Source organism: Hetaerina americana, unplaced genomic scaffold (assembly GCF_022747635.1).
Source record: "Hetaerina americana unplaced genomic scaffold, ioHetAmer1.1.p SCAF_4, whole genome shotgun sequence".
Classification (NCBI taxonomy): Eukaryota; Metazoa; Arthropoda; class Insecta; order Odonata; family Calopterygidae; genus Hetaerina; species Hetaerina americana.
The window spans coordinates 74,727,218-74,749,028 of NW_027286985.1; the positions used below are offsets into that span (position 1 = coordinate 74,727,218).

Below are 21,811 nucleotides of genomic sequence, written 5' to 3' on the forward strand. Positions count from 1 at the left end.
AACCTGGTACCATGAAAATAGCAAATAATATTTTAAATACTTGAATAGTGAAAATGATTACTGCTGCTCGGGTGGAAGGCTAACATTCTAGGTTGGAGGGTAATTTGTTTACTAAATTTTATGATGTTTTATTAGATAATAGAAATTTTATTATGTGGATTGAATTTTCGCACCATAGTGTATGAAACAATTAGTATTTACTTTGGATTAGTGAATTTTATATGTTATCATCAGCTGGTTAACTTATACCTGTGCTAGCCTTAGACATATTTGACAAAAAATATAGCGGAGTACTAATTTTCTAGTGCTGCAAACCAGTCTCTTGACCGCGGACATGTAATTTTTAGTCATTGATGGTTTCAATTTAAATGCTTATCATTGGGCTAAAAATATATATATATATATATTACAAATTGACTGCTTAAGTCCTTGCCAATTTTTAAGCAACTCACAGTTCAACTTGTTTGAAATAGCTTCAAAATTACGTTAGTCAGTGGTACACGTTTGTCATTGACCACTGTATATTGGATTACCTATTCTCTCATCGTCTATTTCCTAATGTTATGGCAATAATTGAATTAAGTTGATTGCGAGAAAATATGGTCAAATATGATAAATAACCTCTGGTGGGTTAACTCTTGGGAACTAGTCTGAAATGAGATTGGAAAAGTGGTGTTTGTATACATTTTATAAGCACACTCCTTCAGTTATTAATGCCTTCAAGAATGTTTCCCTACAAAGTGAATTATTTTACTAGTTAAATAAGTGGCTTGAAAAATAACTTGAGATGCCAAGATAGAGTAGTTAACTTTCACGTTGAAGCCAAGGAAATTAGAAATCATGTGATTTAACTGCAATGAGGATTTGAAAAGTGAGTATAGAACTAAAATATTGTGCATTACCCAAGTTGAAAACCAATGCCCAGTTGCTGGGAAACTTAAGAAATAAACTACCATCAAGAAAATGAACAGGGTAAAGTCGCTATCTCTATTATCAACATTATTCATTCAAGTCAAGTTGCAAAATATTCCACTTGTATTTTTTTGAAAACTAGTACAAATGATTTTAAATGGCTTCTAACAATCCCCAAGGGAATATTATTAGAATTACACAATACAAACCTAAAAGCATCCAACAGTAAGATTTATTGTGACTTTTCCAACAGTCTTATCAAAGAGGTTAGCACTCTTCTAGTTTGCCCCCTTGCTGGTGCCATCAATGAATGTTTGATGCAGGTTATGCTATCTTCCCTGATTTTCTTAGATCTGATCAAGTGCTACCTGTACATAAAAAGGGAGACAGAGACACTCCTAGTTATGAACTCATATCTTATGTGGCTATTTGGCCAAGGCGTTTCAGGCTGTAATTAAGAAACAGTAAACATTGAGAAACTAACAATTTTTTGTGGTACAATCTGCCACTCGAAATTGTCCTAATTACTACTAAAAATTACAATGACATTCAAGACTCCTCTAAAACTGATTAAATCCTACCCCTCCTGGTAGAGTAAGCATGTATTTAGGAGGTAGTCAAATCGGAATTGAGTGTTTTTACCATTAGGGTGGCATATGACTCACGATCAGTATCCTCATCTCTGGTCATGATCTCCCAGGCAACATTGACTCTCAAACAGTATCCTATGCAGATGATGCTACTTTCATTCATTGGTAAAAGAGCATCATAGGTAATGTGTAATACATGTATATGAGCCAGTATAATGAAAATATTTACATTAATATGCTGCCAATTGCAAAAATACTACACCCATTTGAACTACAGAATTAAAATGTATGGCAAATTGACAGGGTAATATTGTCTATTCTAAGCAAAGCAGCTTTTTGGCTTCAGTTTCCCCTTGTAAGGTCTGCCAAGTGTTGCCATCACACAACAAAAAATCATTTGATTTCCAAAATTCTTTTATTTCACAGGCAATTAAACAAAAGCTTCAAATAAAAATGAATCGAGGTATAACAGATGAAGGCCCTTCTCCACAGGAGGAAGATAAAGCCAGAATGCTACTAGGATCAAGATTAATGGTGAGGCTGCAATCACTTTATTGTGAAAAAAATTAATAATGTGGAATGATTGTTTTTAAAATTATCTGTAGATGGGTGGCTCTTCAAAATATGAATCCATTAGATTAAGTTATTTCTTATCAATGTTTTCCTCATTACTACAGCCAAGTTCATTTAATGCTAACTAATTTCCTCTTGCCCAACGATCATAGCCACTAATTGTGTACTCATTACAGCCAGGGGATAACAGGAGCCTGAGGAAGAGCATTTTCAAGTCGTCTAAATGAAGATTTAGTTTGGAAGTAAGAGTTATTTAATAACATTATTTGCCTCCTGTATTATTAACCACAAAATTGTAAATACAATGGCACATTGAACTTGTAAAGCTGTGCTTTTTATTTATCGAACTCTCTATTTTGTACAATATGTAGACCAAGACAGTCTATAAAGATATCAAATTTATAAAGCTAAAAAACTAGTCATTGTGTTTCTTTACGTCGTACCTTGCCCTGGCAGAATCCTGTTCTCCAATATCAAATAATTTTAATATACAATTATTAACAGTAGAAATTCTTTATTTTTTAAGGCCAAGATGTCTTGGCTTTATAGCCCTTGTATTTCTTTTTATACTTCAAACCTGTGACGATAGTTGAGCTTTTAGGAAATGCACTAACTCCACCAAACATAACATCAGTATCTGAAATTTAAGCACCAATACATCTTGAAAATTACTTAACTTTGGGAATAAAAAATGTACATAAATTATATAACAACATTCATTAATTACAAGTGCTGACAAGGCGAAAAACAGTACCTGGATGAAAGCGAACGTAGTCGTGTTGTATATGTAAATTAGGGGGCAATGTCATTACTTTCATTTCATCCAGCGGAGTAGTGGTCGTTACAGGTGACTGGTAAAATTCCGCTATATCCCCTTTAAAGAAGATACATGTAAATATTAGCAGTATTTAAGATATTGCTGCTGCCATACACAAATGTCAACATGATTGACTTGACAGACCGAAGGTTACAATTGTGTGCAACAGTGAATTAGGCACACTGTGCTTAAATGCTCTATGACATTCTGCTAATATGTCAAACTTTTCTTGAGAATTATTTATTCTAGAATTTTTGCCGAGGTTGGAACCAAAAAACTTCTTTCCAATAGAAAGCATCAACTGTTCGGCGTTGTCAGGGGGGTTGTAGGGTTTAAGGGACCTGAGGAACCTAAAAAGAACAAAATGAAACTCTTAGACACAAGATTAAACATTTATCCAGAGCAGAAAAATTATGTCATTACCCTTTGGAAGCCAACGCAATGGCATTATCTTTCAATTTGGTTGTTGCAGAGAAGTCTTCGTTAGCGGAAATATTACTAAGGCCACACTTCTGCAGAAGTAGAAATATTATTTTGTTAATTTCAAATGGTAAACATAGGTGTGTAGGATTAAGAATGAATCTACAGAATTTTAATAGTTGAAAAACGCATGAAATAGCGACATCGAAGTGGAACAGAGTTATATTAAAACGTTGAAATTTAACATTTTATGTGTAAATAGTGGCTCAAATAATATACAAGTTAACTATAGATGAAATAATTATTAATTCCTGAATTTTTTCTTCACTAACCATTGAAGACAGGCCTATACTAGGTAATATGAGAGGCGAACGTATGTGAACTCCATGCTTCAAGAGCGCAGCCATTTCACTTATCCCACGTGACCTCCACTACCCAATAGGATTCTAGAAGTCTTAGCGCTTGTTGTTTCCTATCCGCCATTACAGTCGCCATTGAAAGGTGAAAACCCTACCGAACGGTCGTGGATAACATCATAATTGGAGTATTTCTAGTTAACTTTAAAGTGTGACTAGTGCATTAATCGACACATAAGATGATGGAGAAGCCATGACGCACCCAAACCACTCGACTAACGGTGCCAGCTTAGAGGACTGCCACACAAATTTCTTCGCTCTGGTAAGTTAACCGTAGAGTAGTAGGCTTAGAAAATAGGGTGAAATGTAACCTGTGGTCAGTGACTTTTATTTGTGGTAAAAGCATCATGGGGTTCATCCAACAGAATCCTCGTGTAAAACTATTAGTTTTTTGTAGGAGAAAATTGAACTGATATGCTAAATAAACGGTTGTTGTCCATAGTGTCACGCTTCGGCTATCCCGGTATGAGAGTACGCAATTCGCACCTTTTTGGAGCATTGCCCTAATTTGTCATGTTGCTCATTAATTACTGGAAACTGTGGTAAAATTTATGTTTAGCTTGATGTTTTTATTGTAGATGGTTATTTCGTGTCTGAATGGCAACAATATACACAATCACAATGTCCAAGTTTGGTAAGCAAATAAAACTTTTTAAACGAAACAAGTTGTCAATTCGAGTTAGGAATTGAAAACAGTGATAAACAAATGCGTGGTGCGCCAATATTATTATAAATTTTAGTTCTCATTGTATTGAAGCATGTTATCATTTGTTTTTGATGTGTTGGGCAATGATTATTACAAATTGTTAATGAAGGGATAGGAGTAATAGATTATAAGTGTTTGCATCAGATTACAAATATTGATAAAAGCTCGGTAAGTTTGCTGTAAGTAGTTTGAGAGAAAATAAATGATTATGACAAAATGGTCAATTTAATTACCGAAGCGCCAGCGATGAGCAAAAGGTCTTGCATTAATTCGAGTGAATGCTACTTTCAGTAAATATTTTTAATTTTAAAATTACGTAATTATATATTAGTTTATTCCATTTGGTGCATGGTTTTGTAATACCATCCGCGGTATTTCATTTATGGTAGAACAGTATATATGGCATTCATTAATTAGTATGTATGCACAAACGGATATTATAAGTTGGATATGTAGTTTACGTGTAGGTCATATAGACATTTTCTAAATTGGGTTAAGATATAGTCCACTGTCAGGACGAGCTGTCTTAACCAACGAGTCTTACGAGATCCCAGAGTAGGGGCAAGATGGTGCTTCCCTCTGTTGAGTCCGTCGGAAACAATCCGAGAAGTGCCAGCAAGCAGCAATGTTGCAATGTGACCTCGCTTCGTGCGCGGCATAAATAAGAGTAAAGGGGCCCATAAAACACAGGGAGCTACTGGCCACAGTCGCCATTTCTTGTCCAGTTTCGTTTGTTTACCAGTAAGTTGCTGTTCATCATTTTGATCGCAGGCGTCTTACCGTCATTAATACTTATCGATGTATAGGCACCCAGCTTATTTGTTTCATGTGGTAGTAGAAGTTAAACTGATCCGGTCTGGTAAATTTTCATGCAACGCAACGTTCGTTATCGTGAATATAGCGCAGGTTGCGATAATTCTGTACGCTGAATTTATTACACGAAAAACGCATCGTTTAGCAGGGTAGATAACGCCTCAGTGCGAGTCTGCGTCGGAAATCGACGTTGCCGAGGTCTTTTTTGGAGTCCTTATTCAAATGATGTGGAAGAACTTTCTTTATGATCCTTTTTGGAAATATTTTTCTTTTGAATTCCTTGAAACGGTTTTTCTCCTAATAATTATGCAGTTAAAAATGAGGAATCCTACCGAAATAATTTGGTTTACCAACCCGATAAAGCTCTTGCGCACAAAGCCTTGAACTGAAAGAAAATATGACGTTAAGATTGAAGTACATGTTAATGCACCATTTCACGTGTCATCATAACATCTCGACCTTCACCCGCTGGAGTTCTGCCAGACTCGAACACCTATTCCCACTGCTATTAGGCTTATTTTCTGCATACTTGGTTGCCTCCGCTCATTTTGGCGCACGTGTAGTTTTACCGGCATAATTTTACGACTTATACAGCATCGACCCCATGTACCAAAACTCCGGGAAATAGCGGTTTTGGGTTTGTTATTGAATTTTTCTTCTAAGATGGGGACTGGCTTTGGTGGCACCTAGGCTTAAGTCCCTGTTATTGTGCCCGCTATCTAGGTAAAAGCATTAAGGTATGGTAACAACCCTGTACTCAGGGAGTTAATTGTTCGTGCTAAAATATTCTTGCTTGATGGAGATGTTTCTCTTAGTTCATTTTGTGTTCAGTTTTTTTATTCTCCCCACAACTTTTCCTTTGCGGTCGGCAAAGCCAAAAATAGTCTGATTTCAAGTGGTTTAATTGATTGCGTAGTAAATGTTAAATGAGCTTTATTCCTATTTCGTGTATTCGACTATAATTCCTGTATCCTCAGTTATTTAGCTACAAAAGACATAAATAAAATCCCAAGACTTAAAAGAAATAGTCGAAGCTTAGTCTGCCTAACTCCCGTATGTTTTTTATCGCGGTTGCCATTTTCTATTTTATGTACGGCCACATAGCACTAGTTCTGAGCGCCACTTTTTCATGCATCAAAAATGCATCTTTTGTGTCCCAAAACGTTCCCTTTCCCAGGGAACGGTTGTTTTTCCGCGTGCAGCAGCATCTTCTAAGGCATGCAAGACCCCCCCCCCCCCCCGCCTCCCCGTTTCAGTAATCCAGCCGTCCCGCGGTTAAAAAAGAGCCAATGCTCCCTTCAAACGTGGGAATAAGGCCCCTCAGAAAGGCTCCCTCTCGCCACGAAACTTTTCTCCTTCCTCCCCCCTTCCTTCTCTCTCTTCCTCGTTGCCGGTGGATTCGCTCCATCCCGTTGGCACACCCCTTCCCGCCCGCCGCCCCTCCTTGTCTCCCCACCCCCTGCAAGGAACTCTCCTCACCTGGGCGACGTGGGAAAGGTGTCCCGAGGCATGCCGGTAGTGTGTGGATATGTGCACCTTCCATTCTCTCGCTCAATCCCTCCTCTATTCCTCGGCCCCTCCGTCAACCCCGGTGCGTTCTTCCTCTTCTTCCCTCTGTCCCACGAGCGCCTTTCAAACATCCCTCCTTGTTCCGCCCCCTTTTGAAGCTCTAGGGTCGCCGCCATCGCTTCCAGTCGTGCGACTTGCGGGGACGTTTTCTCACGTGCCCGTTTTCGTTCCATAGGAGGGAGAGAGCTCTTGCGACGAGTTTTTCTCTCCATTCCTGTCGTCATTATTCAATAAGACGCCCAATGGGCTGCCGCTGGACTTATTCCTTTGTGTATTTTTCTCTTTGACCACGGGGTCGGTGGCGTATCCAATCGCTCGGCGATGTTTTTAAAACCTGCGTCCGTACGTGCTCTGTTCTTGCAAGCGCATTGTCGCAGTCTGAAGCACCATCAGACATAATCTCGCTCTGATTGTCGGTCCGGCAATCAGTGCCGTCGCCGTGAAACTTAAGCACCCTGTCCCCGCGGCTGGGGATGGCGCCAGTTGCGTATTTTTGTGAAGTTGTGAGCGTGTGTGTGCCTGATATCGTAGAGAGAGAATATTGGCGTGGGGGGAAGGGAGATACTTTCACATAAGTCGTACTATGTGGCGACTAGATGCAACCAACCAGTTCCTGGCGTTGTTGTTGCACTGCTCTTCGGTTGTGTTATTGATTGATGAGAAGATCCCAACCCTTCTCTCTCCCCCACACTTCCCTCACTCACGGTCAGTTACCGCCTCTTGTTCCCCCTCCCCTGCCCTCGTTTTCTACCCCCACCCATTCCCTGCCGCACCAATATCCCCCCGAGAGTCGGGGCGGGGTGTGGTGGTTGCATGGCCCGGCCCGCCCCTCCCCAACTCCCCTCGGCCACTTGGAGTAATTTGTCCTCGACGCGCGCGCGAAGCATCAGTTGTTTGTTTTTTTTGCGTTGGGAGGAATTCTGGTCATATTCTCACTTCGGCGGTGTGATTGGTGGTTGTTGACTCTAGGCGCGGTAGTATCATGGAGCTTGGTCGAGACCCTAGATTAGCCGTTAAAAACGATCCGGGAATCGAGCATGGCGATGTAATTGTGAAATCCGTTTTCTGTAGGAAAGTGGGGAGCGGAGTGTCTCAGTCACAAACGATTGATGGTTTGTTGGGAGTTATGCTAACGAATGAATCTACCCTGGATGATAACGTGCATCGTTAGTGATTCCAATTGAAATCGTATAGGTGCGTTTCGAACGTGGTAGAAGAGTGAACAAATAATTGGTGGTTAGAATTAAGTCGTATTAGCAAAAGAGCGAAATACTTGTGGAGGCACATATACACGTGCTTCGTTACGCGAGGACTCAAAACATCTTACAGCATTATTAAATACCAGAATAGTTCAGGGGTGATGGTTATTGTCGTAGGTTTCAAACTCATCCGTTGGCGTGTTGGGGAATTTTGAAGTATATGTGATCGAGAGAGTCCGCATTTCCTCTACGTTGTATTTTTAAGTATGACCACAGGTGTGCGTCCCACGAATCCATAGTTCCAGCGGTCCCAGGCGGGATCCGACATCCCAACATTTTAGTCGGCTATCGCCCAATCGGTCCGGAGCGTAATTTTTGCTCTCTTTGTTTGATTCCAGTATGCGTTGTTGCCATCGTTGCGACAGAAGTTATCGCGCGCTTCCTTATTGAGCCAGGCTTGGTCGAACAGGTGATGGCTCAACTTGTGGAGACGATTGCAACGGCAACGAATCCCTTGCCGGCTCTCTTAAGAAATTTAGTCATAGACAAGAGCGCCCCTAGAGTCGCGGGAGAGTGGAGAAACTGGCGATCCGGCATTAGCCTACTTCGGTGACCTCCAAGGCTCGAAATGCACTCGAGGCGATCGTTGTATCACCCTGTGCCGTCAATCGTGGGCCTGCCTGCACCAATCCGGAACCAAAACACTAACTGTTCGACACATGCACAAATGCGTGACGTTTACCATTATTAATCAACCTTTCCCTCCGAACTTGTCACGAAAATTGTGTGCAGGCTTCTGCTTCGTTGAGACAGAGAAATTCAGATCGCTGATTGGGGTTGAAAATTTCCATAGATACCGAAGGTCAGGGTTAATGCGTGGATTCCCTACAAGAAGACGTTCTTGATGCATTGGCGCAAGAAACTTATCAGCGGAATATAAACTTTAGTTTCACTCGCAACCGTAATCGCTGTGTTAATATTTTCTTTGATCCTTCTAGAAAAGAAAAATATGATCGTAAGACATTTGAAAAAAATTTGGTCCCCATTCGTTGTTTGGTATTTTGTTAAGCCCTCGTTTTAAAAGTACAGAACCATGTGTCATCAGTCACAATTAAAATGCTGTGACCTTGTACTATTTACTTCATGAAGGTTGCGTAATACTTAGGCTTGCGAAATCGATTCTACTTCATTTTTAATGTTTTGGGAATGTGAGTTATGGGAGAACATTGGACCGCTGAATATTATTTCGCCGCATACCTGAGAAATGGTAGCGTGTAGATAGATGAATGGTGCCAAAAAGATGAGCAGCAATTCAATTAGTCATTAGGACGGTGAATTCTCTGACGTACTCAAAAGGGAAGTAACTTGTTTGAGAATTGTGTATGAAAAGTGTATCGACCACATTAACCAACCCAAATTTGTATCCTTGTCAAACATCACCAGTTCTTTGTGTTGGCCGTATTATTTTCGAGATTCCCTCGTGGGCGCTGGGAGACAATGTCCCCGGGAATTCGCCGTCGCGTCGCAAACGGATGACGAAGTGGACGGAGACGGACTCAGCTGATTCATTCAAAAGGTATTCCGCGGAAGGAGAAGTGGCGAAGGGAAATGTGTTACGCAATTTCAGTGGAGCATTTTTCATTCGGACCTGGGAAACTTAGTGGAAGGCGTATTTTAATGCGTTGAAAACTTATGAGGTCGTAATGCAACGGTGTTTTTTTTCCTTTTTCCTACCGACGCGGAATTCACGCGCGAATAATTCGTTCGAGTTTGCCCCGGAGGTATCGATATGTTTGGGGAAGGGGTTATAACCTCTTTCATCTTTTGTAGCATTAGGTTCTACAGGACGCGTCGTAATTTGTGAATTCACTTTCGTTTTTCGTGTGACGTGCGAAAGTGGATCGTAAATGGAGGCTGTAAGCCGCCTTGAATTCTGTCTCTCTTTCTCTCTCTCCCTCTCTCCCTCCCTGTTATGGCGTTTGGAGCTCTTTTCATTGTGCGCAGAGGTGGCAGTGAAGCCTTGACCCACTGGTGTGGTGGTGCTGGCCTGGGGGGGGGGGGGGGGCGGTCACACAGTAGCCCTATGTAGGTTACGAGATAGAACTCGCGATCAATAACTCTCGAAATTTAACGTCTGTTTGAGTTCTGACGTTATTTTAAACTTAGTTCAATCTGCGAAACAAACGATTTTAATGAGAACGCATATTCGATTGCGTCCAGATCCCAGAGCCTAGTTATATGCGTGATTTTTGTTTTAGTTTCATCGTCGGAGATGATCCTTTTCCACTTCGGCGATCATATTTTGCAAAATAATTACTTTCCAGGCCGAATCCAATTTCACTTTCCGAATTTTTTATGTGCCTTTGGCTGGTGAACCGATTTTCTTGCCGATTCACCAGTGCGCTACACCAACCATTTGATGGAATGTATTGTATAATTTCCCCCTTTGATTGTTCATAGGCGGATCCTTCCATTGTTCCTCAAATCCCATGTATCCCTTCTATTTTCTAAATACCATCAGCCATTATTGACATTGGTCGGCGATCCAATCATTCACAGAAGTGCTATTCCCTTTTTTCCAGCTGGTGGCCGTAGCCGCGTGTGAACTTGTTGTTTTTCATTCAAACGGATGCAGATTTTACTATCAGGCTGCCGTATTTGATTGGAAAATGAAATAACACTTAAATATTCTTAACTATATGTTTGCAATGACGGATAAATTCCGTCTTATCTTATTTTTGTATTTTATTCATATATACCTTGCAAGCCACCGCTAGGGTGTGTGGCAAGGGGTGAACACGTGCACACCAGAATAATTTTACCCGAACATGACCCTACCGCGGTCGAACGTTGTTATTACGATCCACTATCGTTCGTGGATCAAATGACATCTTAAATCTATCTGTTCTGCACTTAATCTGTCTAATTTTACTAACATGATCTCTCCTAACGTAGTAAATTCGACATCACTGCTAAAGAGACCTTGCATTTTATGCTACAGCTTCAATCTGTAATTTAACCTTCACTCCTTGAGTCATTCCAAGCCTAGCTGCTCTTTTATTTTGGATACGCTCCTAAGTTGATCATGGCAACGTTTTACGAACCTAGCTCCTCAACGCTGCACGCGGTCCAATTCGTCAATTAATCCAACTAGTGAGGATCCTATGTCCTTGCAGCATATTCTAAATGAGGCCTAATCAACGACAGATAATATTTCTCTTTGAACTCTTAATCACATTTACCCAGTACTCTTCTAATAAATCCTAATTTTTTTTACTAGTACACATAATCCCCGTATTTGTTTCACCCAGGAGATATCGTGATCGAGGGTAACGCCTAGGTATTTAACTGATTCTACACATTTCCATTTCGGTGTTCCCAATGCTGTAGGCGTTCGGGTGGGAATTGCTTGTTTTCCAAAAAATTATCACTACTCACTTTATTAAGTTTAATTATAAGTGCCATGTATCGCACCAGCGTTATATAGCATCAAAGTCATTTGACAAAGCTGCTGTGCCCTCAGAATCACGGATATCACGGTAAACCTCCGCATCATCGGCAAATAATATATAGTTATGTACGTAATTACAAATATACGTATATATTTTATAAAATAAAACTATATACTCGTATACGTGCATTTATTTGCTATCGATAAATTCTGTATTGAATCTAATATTATATCAAATGAAGGACCTTCATTAATTTTTTGTCCTTGAAATAGATTGAATGAAGGATAAAAACATATAAGCTCCTGAAATAAATACTAATTCAACGTGTTCGATTATGGTGTTTCTCTACCCACATCGTTATTAATGGACACTACGAAGTTGTTTTAATGAGTTCTCCTCCTATTTATTTTTACGCTTGTACCACTCCCACTCCCAAGTAGTCTCTATATGTCGAGTTCTAAGTCCCTTTTATGAGAAGTGATTCTCCCACAAACGGCTAAAACGACTCTTGACCCTTAAATACTGACTCATCTACACCTTCATGCAAATGTGGGTGGAAATCAAAGCAATTAAAGAATTTAGCATCTCTGAATATGATTTGATGAGTGTGATCGGGCACATTAGAAATTTCTAGTCTTGCTGTCGCAAAAATTGTTTGCGTTTACTTACCTTCTTCACAATTCTTCATGAATTGACGCCCTTGCCTATGATTCATTATGTTATTATAATGATACGTATTAAAACTCGGTAGTACTCCATGACAAGTATACCTTGGCTAAAATTGATGAAAAAATGGGGAACATATCTTCTGAATTTAAGGACGCTTGTGGAAGCGTGCACTTTGAAGATGTCGTATGCATCATATTCTAAATGTGCTGGTCCACGCAAATTATTTTTGCAAATTTTGATGGTTTGACTGAATCCCAGTAGAGAGAATGATAGTCTGGTTTTTAACCAATTTTGCCCAAGCGTCATGGTTCAGGATTGGATTACAATTGATATGACGAAAGTTCAGTTGATCTAATCGGCTGTGGGTCTTGGCTAATGTTTGCTAAGGAATACGCCAGTAAAAGGATACACTGTACTCAATTGACTCATCCTTTAACTAACTGAGAGGCTAGATTCACTACCAACTACGATGGTTTGGGTTATTATCAGGTTATTGGCTTAGTTCTTTTGCGAAGTTAGTGATTTCATGACGTTTAATTTTCCCTTTGATTGATAACCTGTTGCATGCCAGTTCGTATGAATTTGTCTTTGAACACTATTTACTTTCGCAGACAAGTCCCTTTGAGCGTGCAAGTTTTCCTTCTGGCAATTGGGCTTCAACAGAACGTGCAAATAAGATCTTGTATCGAGTGAAGGCGGTTAATGCCCACATTTTTATCATCTTGGAAGTGCGGTGATAGACACCGTCGAGAATTGCTTATCATCTACATAATACCCCGCAAGCCGCCGCAAGGGCGTGTGGTGTTAGGTTACCTCCCGTAAAAGGGAACAAAACCATATGAAAAATCAACACATCCATGACATACCGACTGTGGCGTAAATGCAGACACTCATGCAAAAATTCTTTGAACTTACTCGAATGCAAGTTCATAGGCTATCAACTAACAAACAATTGCACCTTAGGATGCAGTGAAAAATGTATTCAATAACGTGCAAGCTAGAATTTGGAGAGTAAGAAGGCGAAATTCCACCACATGAGAATGCAACATACAACGGTCTTCTCCCCAAGGACACACATCTTATCTCTGTGTGCTGCGTTTTAGAGGTAGAATCTTAAGGGCCTGTTACGCTACAGTGCCCCTGAAATGTCGCGTTGACCGCAAGTGGACGAAGAAATTTTTCAGTGATGGAGCCTTGTTTCCGCAGAGGCTTATTATGATGCAGTACGATGTATACAAATTTCCCTCGAAGAAGTGAAAGATTTGTTGTCTCAGGCGTAACTTTGTGGAATTTGCATAACATATTGAAATGTAATGAAATAATTGACTTTGTAATTCCACACACTTTGTGTGTGGAATTACAAAGTGGAATTCCACACAAAGTGTGTGGAATTACAAAGTCAATTATTTCATTACATTTCAATACGAAGTGAAAGATGTTGCCTACGCCTTTTACTCAAAACCCCTTCTGGCCGGGGGGAGTTAATTATTTTAGAATCATTTGGCATAAACACGTTTTGAAAACGCAGTTACAATTCAGCTAGAGGTATGCGTGTTTATGTACGAACTATGTACAGAGTTTCAGCAAAAATATGGCAGTAAAGATAAAAGTTACGATATTTTTACATCGGGTCATGGCGCTGGTGTGTATTTTTAGAAAATAGTTAGCATATTAAGTTAAAGTGTGGTAGCAGGCTCTGCAACAGGCGGGAATTTTGCAAAGCCTGACCTATATAAAATGTACAAAGTACAATGAGCACACTTCCTATGTAAGATTTACTTGTATGCAATAATTTACTTGTGAATCCGCGAAAGAAAGAATTAACCAGAAGGTAATTTTTTTTAAGGTCCTTCATTGGGAAAAGTCGTTTGGCTTTTAAGCATAATTTATAACTCTTACACTTTCCCTTATTTAATGCATCAAAAGTTTTCAAAATGAAATGAACTCTAAGGAATAAATTTTTGTTTGCCTATTTCCTTGGATTTTCAATGGAAGTATCATGGTTCTAAGGTTTAACCCATCTAACATGATACCCCGGGTCCAACCAGAAGCATAAAATGTTCCCTTGCGATTCCTCATTGAGGAGTTTTTGCTGTAAACAAAAAAAGCATTTCCTGTCGTATCCATCCCGCAACTCCGTCCTGATGTAATGCCAGTGCATGGTTCTTGCAAATGAATAGTTAATGAATATTCTGAACTGTCTCAGGTTGCGTCATATGGGTTTGTGGTTTTTTGGGAAAACATTTTGATAGAAATATTTCTTTGAACATTTTTTGTAGAATGGGTTTCGAAGGTACGTGGTGGTCCAATGTTTAAAATGCTGGGCTACTGAAGTAAGGGACTGGAGTATTTTCTGGGTGATGCCACTGGTCACCCTCAGCTTCACTAAGCTGAGTGATTTTTACTATATCCTCACGAGAAAAACAGGCGGCAGAATGAAATGACCTTGCCTACCCCCTCCACGTGAATTTCACGCCCCGTTGAGCTTAATATTAGGTGAGCTCGGGTTGATTTCCTTGGTTTGGGGATGTTGATCGCAAAATGATTGGAGCTAGTTTTTGTTGGGAATTCTGATTTGGAAGGTTTTGATCGGATTGCTATCGACGGGCAGCGTCCTGCATCTGATTTCCACCGCGCGAGGTAACTCTTACCATGTCTAATCAATCGATCTGGCAAAGGGCGTGAGGGGAGAGCGTTCGACACGTTCTTAAAGATCGTACAAGGTCTGTTCCAACAGTAGTATGACTTATTTTTTCCCGGATAGACAGACGGACGTGCGGCGGTTTCTCTGGTTGGGTCCGAGTGAGGGTAATCTCAGGAAATGCTGGAGCCCGGTGGCAGATGGCTCCCAGCCTTTGTGGAGTGCGGGTCGTTCGTTTGTGAAACCTCTATAACGTCACCTTGTTACGCTCCATCATGAACCGGTTATTGGAAGTGTTACGCTATCAAATTTGGCGTGAAACAGGGCAAATCCGGGAAAGAGACTCAATATATGCTTAAGGCAGTTTATGGTGATGACACCATGGGTAGACCTGTTGTTTTTGAGCTTCACAAGTTGTTTCGGGACTGAAGAGAAGATGTTGAAGACGCCGAACATTCACGACGTCATTCGACCTCAAAAAGGCTTTGTCGGACAGGGATCTCAAATTAAGTTTTCGAATCGTTTCTGAAGAACTTGACATCCTTTCAAGTGGTGTGCGTCGACTTGTGAGCGAAAACATGGGCATGAGAAAGATGTGTGCGAAATTGGTTCCGCGAATGCCCTCGGACGAATGAAAGCCAACTCGCAATCCGATCTGCCAATCACTTCTCGACCATGTGAATGAGGATCCAAATATTTTAGACAGTTCCCCACCAGACCTCTTCGTCTTTCTCCACCTCAAATCGTGCCGTAAGGACGTCACGACAGTTCGGTGGAAGCGTTACAGGCTAAGCAGGCGGGCGCCGCCTTACACAAGGCGTTGTAGGCGTGGAAAATCCGCTGACAGCAGTGCGTGGGCGCACATGGGTTATTTTTCCACTCAAAGACTTTTGAGTTAATGTATCGATTCTGGCAATACATTTTTTCAATCGGCTCCGTCTCTAGTTTCTTTTCTCAGAATTTACTACTTTTGGGACGAACCTTATACTATCACGTGCTGCCTCCACTCGGATTCGATCATCCGCCGTCGCTGCATCGAAGCGGATGTTACCTGGAGTTAGGCTTGCGGCGGCGAAACGGACGAGGCCTCGTGACACACACGCGAGCGAAGTAGTGAGACAAAATCGCACCAGCCTCGGCCTTGGCTCTCCTTTCTCCATCCCTCGGCAACCTGGCTGCTCTAATTGATTCCTTTTTCCACTCACTCCGGCAAAATATGGAGCATTGGACGCACCGTCGTCGATGGCGAGGTGTTCAAGATTTCCTGCTCCTGCTATTGTGACAACGGTTCCATCTAGTTTAATACGAAAATTTCGTCCTTAGATAAGGCGTGTCATGGCTTCCTTTTATCCAGGCTATAAGTCGGTTAACAGGTGCGCTGATCAGTCTTAAATGTGATAAAGAATTTCCAAATTTGCCGTATTTGTAATGTAGGCGTGTGTTATTACCACCTTCTTCTTAGTAATTGTAACCTGGCTTACAGGTAAGCTTTGAGGAACAGGTATTCACTGTTTAACCTCATCGGGAGAGGTGGCTTAAGTGGTTGGTTATACGGCTTTTAGTTTCGTCTTATTTCGTGGATGTATTTGGTATTCAGAAGCCAGTTTTTTTATCCACCTTAGACGTGAACAGTCGTTGATGATTCTTGAAGTTGTTAATATACATATTAAGTATTGGAAACTCGTGAATATTGGTTGATATAGGTAGGCTGTTCGCTGAAAGGAAATTGCAGACTTTAAGAACATCTTCGATATTGAGGCACCAGGGACCAGCGCAAGTAGCTACACTTACTGAAGAGTATATTCTGATAATATTACCGAATATTTGTGTTTATTCGCACAGAATTCAGTTTGTCCCTAGGTAGATAGAGATATTTGCGAAAGACGCTTGATAAATTTTTCGCCGGGAGAAACACTGCTGTGGAAAGTAGTTAACATTTCAACGTGGTCTCTCCGGTCAGACGAAAAAAGCAAGTTAATTGCATACTCAATTCTGCTGAATATTGAGGTTGAAAAGAAAGGACGTCACTTGTATAAATTTGTTGAAGGTCATTTCCGCCTAGCTTCAAATGCAATGCGTAGAAAAATATTTGCGAAATGTGATATTGTAAACATTTTAATACACAAGCATTACTCCTCGTCCGAAAACGCTCGAATTTTTTAAATTCAAGGATATCGCTGTGCTTCCCTGTAAAATTGTCGTAACTTTTAAAATGTTGGCATTGCTTAAGTGAAAGAATGGACGCGAATTGGAAAAAAAGAACTGTCGCCATTATGTTCGGATATGTTGGCATTTTCTGCTTCTCTCCAGCCTCATCTTCAGTGTCCTCTGCGGTCGATCTCTACGTCCAGAGGCGTGTCACACTCATGTCAGTGGACATCCTTTGGCTGGACATATCAGTGCTTGTGTGAAGTAGTTGCTTACTGCCAGACTGGCCGGCTTTTTTATAATATTTTGGTAAAAATAGTGGAGTGTGATTTTAAAAGAAATTTAGAGATCCATACTAAATGGAAATGTGTCCATACTAAAAAGACTTAACTTTTCCACAGATTTATGTGAATCTGTGGGAAAGTACAGTCCTTTTAGTATGGATAATAAATACTTCCACGAAGTGAAGCCTGAAACAGTAGAATATTATAATATTTAATTATGACGTTCGTGAATTCCATGAAGAATGAGGGAGTAATTAATCCAATGATAGAATTTTATGTGAGTGATATACTACCTTGATCAAAACGTTCCCGGAATAACCACCGTGTGGCGCTCCCATCGTTCCGATGTGAGTTCTGTTTTTTTTTGTTAAATTGGTACATCTGTTGTTGATATTCCCTTTAAATCTTAGTGTCATAACTTGACATTTGCAAAAGTTACGTAACCAAGAGTACATCTATCTCTGTGTGTGTTGGCGATTTTTTACAATTGCAGAAATGGATTTAAATTTGCAACAACGAACTTTTATTAAATTTTGCGTAAAAAACGGATTTAGTGGCGCACGGACGTTGGAAATGTTGGAAAAGTGTTTCGGCAACGATTCTCTAAAAAAAACGGTCGTTTACCAGTGGCACGAGCGGTTCAGAAGTGGTCGTGAGTCAATCGAAGATGATGAACGCAGTGGCAGACCATCGACATCGAAAGTCGGTGAAAAAATTGATCAAGTAAAAGAAATGTTGGTCAATAACCGCAAATTAACCATCAGAGAAATAGCGGAGGACTTGAACATTGCCTATGGATCCGCCCAAGACATTGTGGTTAATGATTTGGGTTTCCGTCGTGTAGCAGCAAAGTACCTCAATTTCATGCAAAAAAGAGACCGTGTTGACGTCGCAAAAGACATGATTTGCGAGGCTGAATCCGATCCCACATTCATCAAAAGGATCATTACTGGAGACGAGACGTGGGTTTATGAGTACGACACGCAATCCAGACATCAGGCAAGTGAATGGCGTTCACCAAATGAGCCGAGACCAAAAAAACCACGTCGTTTTCAGTCAAAAAAGAAGGCAATGCTGACGGTTTTCATGCATTACAACGGTGTAGTGCATCATGAATTTTTGCCAGAAGGCCAGACAGTAAACAAAGAGTATTATTTGGGCGTTATGAGACGTTTGCGTGAAGCAATTCGCCGAAAGAGACCAGAAATGTGGGCAGAAAACTCGTGGATTTTGCACCATGATAACGCACCGTCGCACAGTGCTATCATTATTCGTAATTTTTTGACGAAAAATGCAACAAATACCATCCAACAGCCACCGAATTCACCTGATTTGGCTCCCTGTGACTTCTTTCTGTTCAATCGAGTTAAAAAACCATTACGGGGAACGCGTTTTAGCAGCCGAGAGGAAGTAATGGAAAAATCGCAGGAAGCACTGATGGACATACCGAAAACCGAATATAAAAATGTTTCGAGGATTGGATCAAGCGCTGGCATAAGTGTGTTGCAGTCGATGGGGATTACTTTGAAGGGGACAATATAGATTTAGATGAATAAACTTGTATTTTTAATTTTCTGAATAAATTCCGGGAAATTTTTGATCAAGGTAGTATATTCTTCCTGCATATGTTGGCTGCCAGTAATTCCTTCGATCGCGGAAGTAAATTTCACAGCATTCTGAATTTATCTTTTGCCCAATGTGTTATCTTCTTGTATGGAGTCGTGGCAATCATTTACGGAAACTAAAGTTCCCATAAGGCGGGATGTTATATTATTATATCCGAAGCGCCACCGTGAAAATACAACTAAAACAAGAGTGTAGTGAAAAATTAAGAAAATAATGGAAAAAATGTATCTTAGAGATTCCTAAATTTGCAATTAACTTGTCTCGCACAGCTTATTGAAATGCATTCTATTCAGTTGATGATACATTTACTTATTTCTTGTACTCCATTAAGTTCATAGCACGTAGCGGTTTCGTGCTTTTTTGGAACCCTCATTATTTTGCAAAACAGTGGCGGAATAAAAAATTCAATTCAAAGATTTCGTAAGTTCCAAGATAGTGCGGGAGATCCCGCAACAGTAACTTTTGGCGTAGTCATCCGCTGATATGCATTACAATTCAACAATTAGACCTTAAAAATCATTCGCCTAAATCATTCAGTATTCCGGTCAAGGCGAATGAATTTTACTCTCTGAAATTGTTGCGTTGTAACGTTTACTTAGCTGATATCATGGAGATATGTTAAAAATCATGGTTATTCGTTTTTAAGTCAGTATTTACAAACTGATACGTGATCATACATATGTATTTGAAATCTCTCCCTTATTCTATTACATTTGTTGTAGTTTCTCATTTATGCCATGCTGGCCCGTTATTTAGGAAATTAGTGCTTCGGCTTGTGGAGCCGTTGTTGTCTAGAATAGGATGGACCTTTAACTTAGTCAACAGCGATACGGGTTTAAGCTGGTCTTACCTTTGTGGTGTTCTGACTGGTGAAGAGATTCTGTTTTCTTCTGATCTCGGAATTTGCCGCGAAAATACCTTTGTTACTTAAGCCAGTATCCTGTTTGACTGAGGGTATATGGTGAGGTACAGGAGCATTATTTCCTTCGATGTTCTGACTGATAATAGAAAATAACTCGTTTCTTGGCAACGCATTTGTCGATAGTTCTATAGCACTTGTTATCCAAGCCTGGCGCCTAATGAGCGAGTGAATGCGAAATTCCTCGTCTTATTTTCAGGTCTCTTATTGAGCATTTAGTATTTCGTCCCTTTCAATTCTCATTGATTGCCCTTCCAATCGAAGGCATCACAAAGCATGGCATCGTGCTGGAGTATACGTATCTGGATCACAGAAAGGAGATAATTACGAATTCCTGGAAGTCCTGGACGATTTCAGCTGTCGAAAGAAGTATACAAAAAATGAAGCATGGAAAATTATTTAGAAAAATATCATTGATCGAGTGAGAGTCCTAGCTAGTTTTGGTAAAAGTAGTTGATATACGGCTGTGAATGAAATACGTATTCGACTCCTCCATTATAGACTTGCAGTTTTTCGCCATTGTTGTTGCACACGAGTTCTAGAATAACTAAAATAACTATTTCCCCAATTTTTGACCGATCCGAGTTAACGAAATACAAGAATATTACTGTGCAAAGTTGTCATAGTTGATGTAAATGTTTAACTACGCCATTTCTTCCAGGGGAAAAGTTCACTTATGCAATGTATTAATTTACATTTTGCCGCCAAATGTAGCGGCAAGTAATTACGTCTTCTGAATTTCGTTTAAGAAAAACGTGGGTTGTTTTCATGTTATGATCTTCATTCCATCTAGTAAAAGTATTACTAAATAATTTCGGTTGAACGGATATTTTTCATTGACATGCATTCCTCTCGAATTTCTTAAAATAAAATATTTTATTTCCGGTGGTCTTTTCAAAGGATCCGCAATAAGAAAGTACTAAGCTTAGCAAAAATATCTCGCGTATATTTCTTTTAATTCGTTGGAACACGTGAAGCCAGGCTGTAAAACCAAATGTAATTGGTGTTTCTTAGGAGTCAGCAAAATCTCATACAAGAAATCATTTTCCATGAAGAGAAATCCGAACACTTGTGGCCATACGATGACGATTGTGTGACATTGGAGTAGATATCGAAAAGGAGGTGGCCGACACCGGTGTACATTTCAGTGATTTTCCTTAGGAGATAAAAGTCTATGACTATCAACATGGAGTCTGCGGTTTGTCTGAAGCCCGATGTAGATTTTTTTTCCGGTAACGCGCTTCGATTAATCGGCAGTTCCGGTCGGGAGATTAATTCATGCTAACACTCGACGGGCGCGAAGAGGCATATTGGAAGCAATTGCAAGGAAAGTGATTGGGATCTCGCCTTTAATTTTACAAGAGTCACGAAAATTGAAAATGCAGAGCCGGCCGTCCGGGAGACAGAGGGCATATACCGAGGAGAATGGGCCATTGATATGGGTTTGACTTGACGACAAAGACACTTTAAACTGTCACCCTCCCGCCTCCCCGCTCTACGCTTTTACCCCCTTTCTCCTTGGCATTGCTTCCTTAATTCCCCCGCCCACCCAACCCTTTCACCGGCGTGATGTGTTATCGTCCGCCACCGGTGTTACGCGTCTCTGTTCGAAGGTCACGTGCTCAGCGCATACATAAGCAACCAGCATCAAGACTGCCTTCTGTCTAATATGTTATCATTACATTCTTTCGTTTACTATGGATGTGACCTACCATAAGTAGTTTATTTAAGGCTCGTGCCTGTGTTTTTAACTTCAGATATGCTAACATTATTGAAATAGTTCGATAAATAGGGATTAGGGTATGGTTGCTTGTAGGCTGGCAGTTGCCTGGGCTCTATTATGCGACATTAGTAATAGTGCTTTTATCCAGTATTGAAATACTTCAGAAATATCATTATTCCAAACTAATTATCTCATATATTTTAATACGATTTAAGAATTTGTTGGAGGATGTTAATGAATTAAAAATTCTAATTCACATTTTAAGTAATTAAATTAATTACCGTTGTTTTGAAGTGATATTCATGCATTCGACAATCATGTACATTGTTTAAGT

General features: G+C 40.3%; 3 protein-coding genes across 5 annotated transcripts in view; 2 read left to right on the forward strand and 1 right to left on the reverse strand.

The window, feature by feature from the left end:
* hob (bridge-like lipid transfer protein family member hobbit) overlaps positions 1-2,361 on the forward strand; it is a 64,843-nt gene extending 62,482 nt beyond the window's left edge. For both annotated transcript variants that reach the window (XM_071590795.1, XM_071590796.1), the window contains exons 37-38: positions 1,929-2,036; positions 2,252-2,361. In XM_071590795.1, coding sequence (XP_071446896.1) covers positions 1,929-2,036; positions 2,252-2,302 — 159 coding nt within the window. In that variant the 3' untranslated portion in view covers positions 2,303-2,361. The remainder of the gene's footprint in view (positions 1-1,928; positions 2,037-2,251) is intronic.
* A 45-nt stretch (positions 2,362-2,406) lies between these two features.
* Positions 2,407-3,727, reverse strand: mRpL50 (mitochondrial ribosomal protein L50). The gene is made up of 5 exons (XM_071590797.1): positions 3,645-3,727; positions 3,316-3,404; positions 3,037-3,242; positions 2,830-2,949; positions 2,407-2,712 (listed from the first exon to the last, which is right to left on the reverse strand). Exons 1-5 carry the CDS (start codon positions 3,717-3,719, stop codon positions 2,597-2,599), a joined length of 606 nt encoding a protein of 201 aa, XP_071446898.1. The 5' UTR covers positions 3,720-3,727; the 3' UTR covers positions 2,407-2,596.
* Positions 3,728-3,735: 8 nt separating this feature from the next.
* The window catches only part of skd (mediator complex subunit skuld), a 151,983-nt gene continuing 133,907 nt past the window's right edge, over positions 3,736-21,811 (forward strand). For both annotated transcript variants that reach the window (XM_071590792.1, XM_071590794.1), the window contains exon 1: positions 3,736-3,990. In XM_071590792.1, the coding sequence (XP_071446893.1) occupies positions 3,922-3,990 (69 nt within the window). In that variant the 5' untranslated portion in view covers positions 3,736-3,921. The remainder of the gene's footprint in view (positions 3,991-21,811) is intronic.

Bases quoted from the DNA above. Each gene is read 5' to 3' on its own strand.
- mRpL50 (XM_071590797.1), bottom strand. From the start codon at position 3,719: ATGGCTGCGCTCTTGAAGCATGGAGTTCACATACGTTCGCCTCTCATA. The intron at 3,405-3,644 runs GTTAGTGAAGAA...CTACTTCTGCAG, and splicing joins GTATAGGCCTGTCTTCAATG to AAGTGTGGCCTTAGTAATAT. The intron at 2,713-2,829 runs GTACTGTTTTTC...CTTAAATTTCAG, and splicing joins CTACGTTCGCTTTCATCCAG to ATACTGATGTTATGTTTGGT.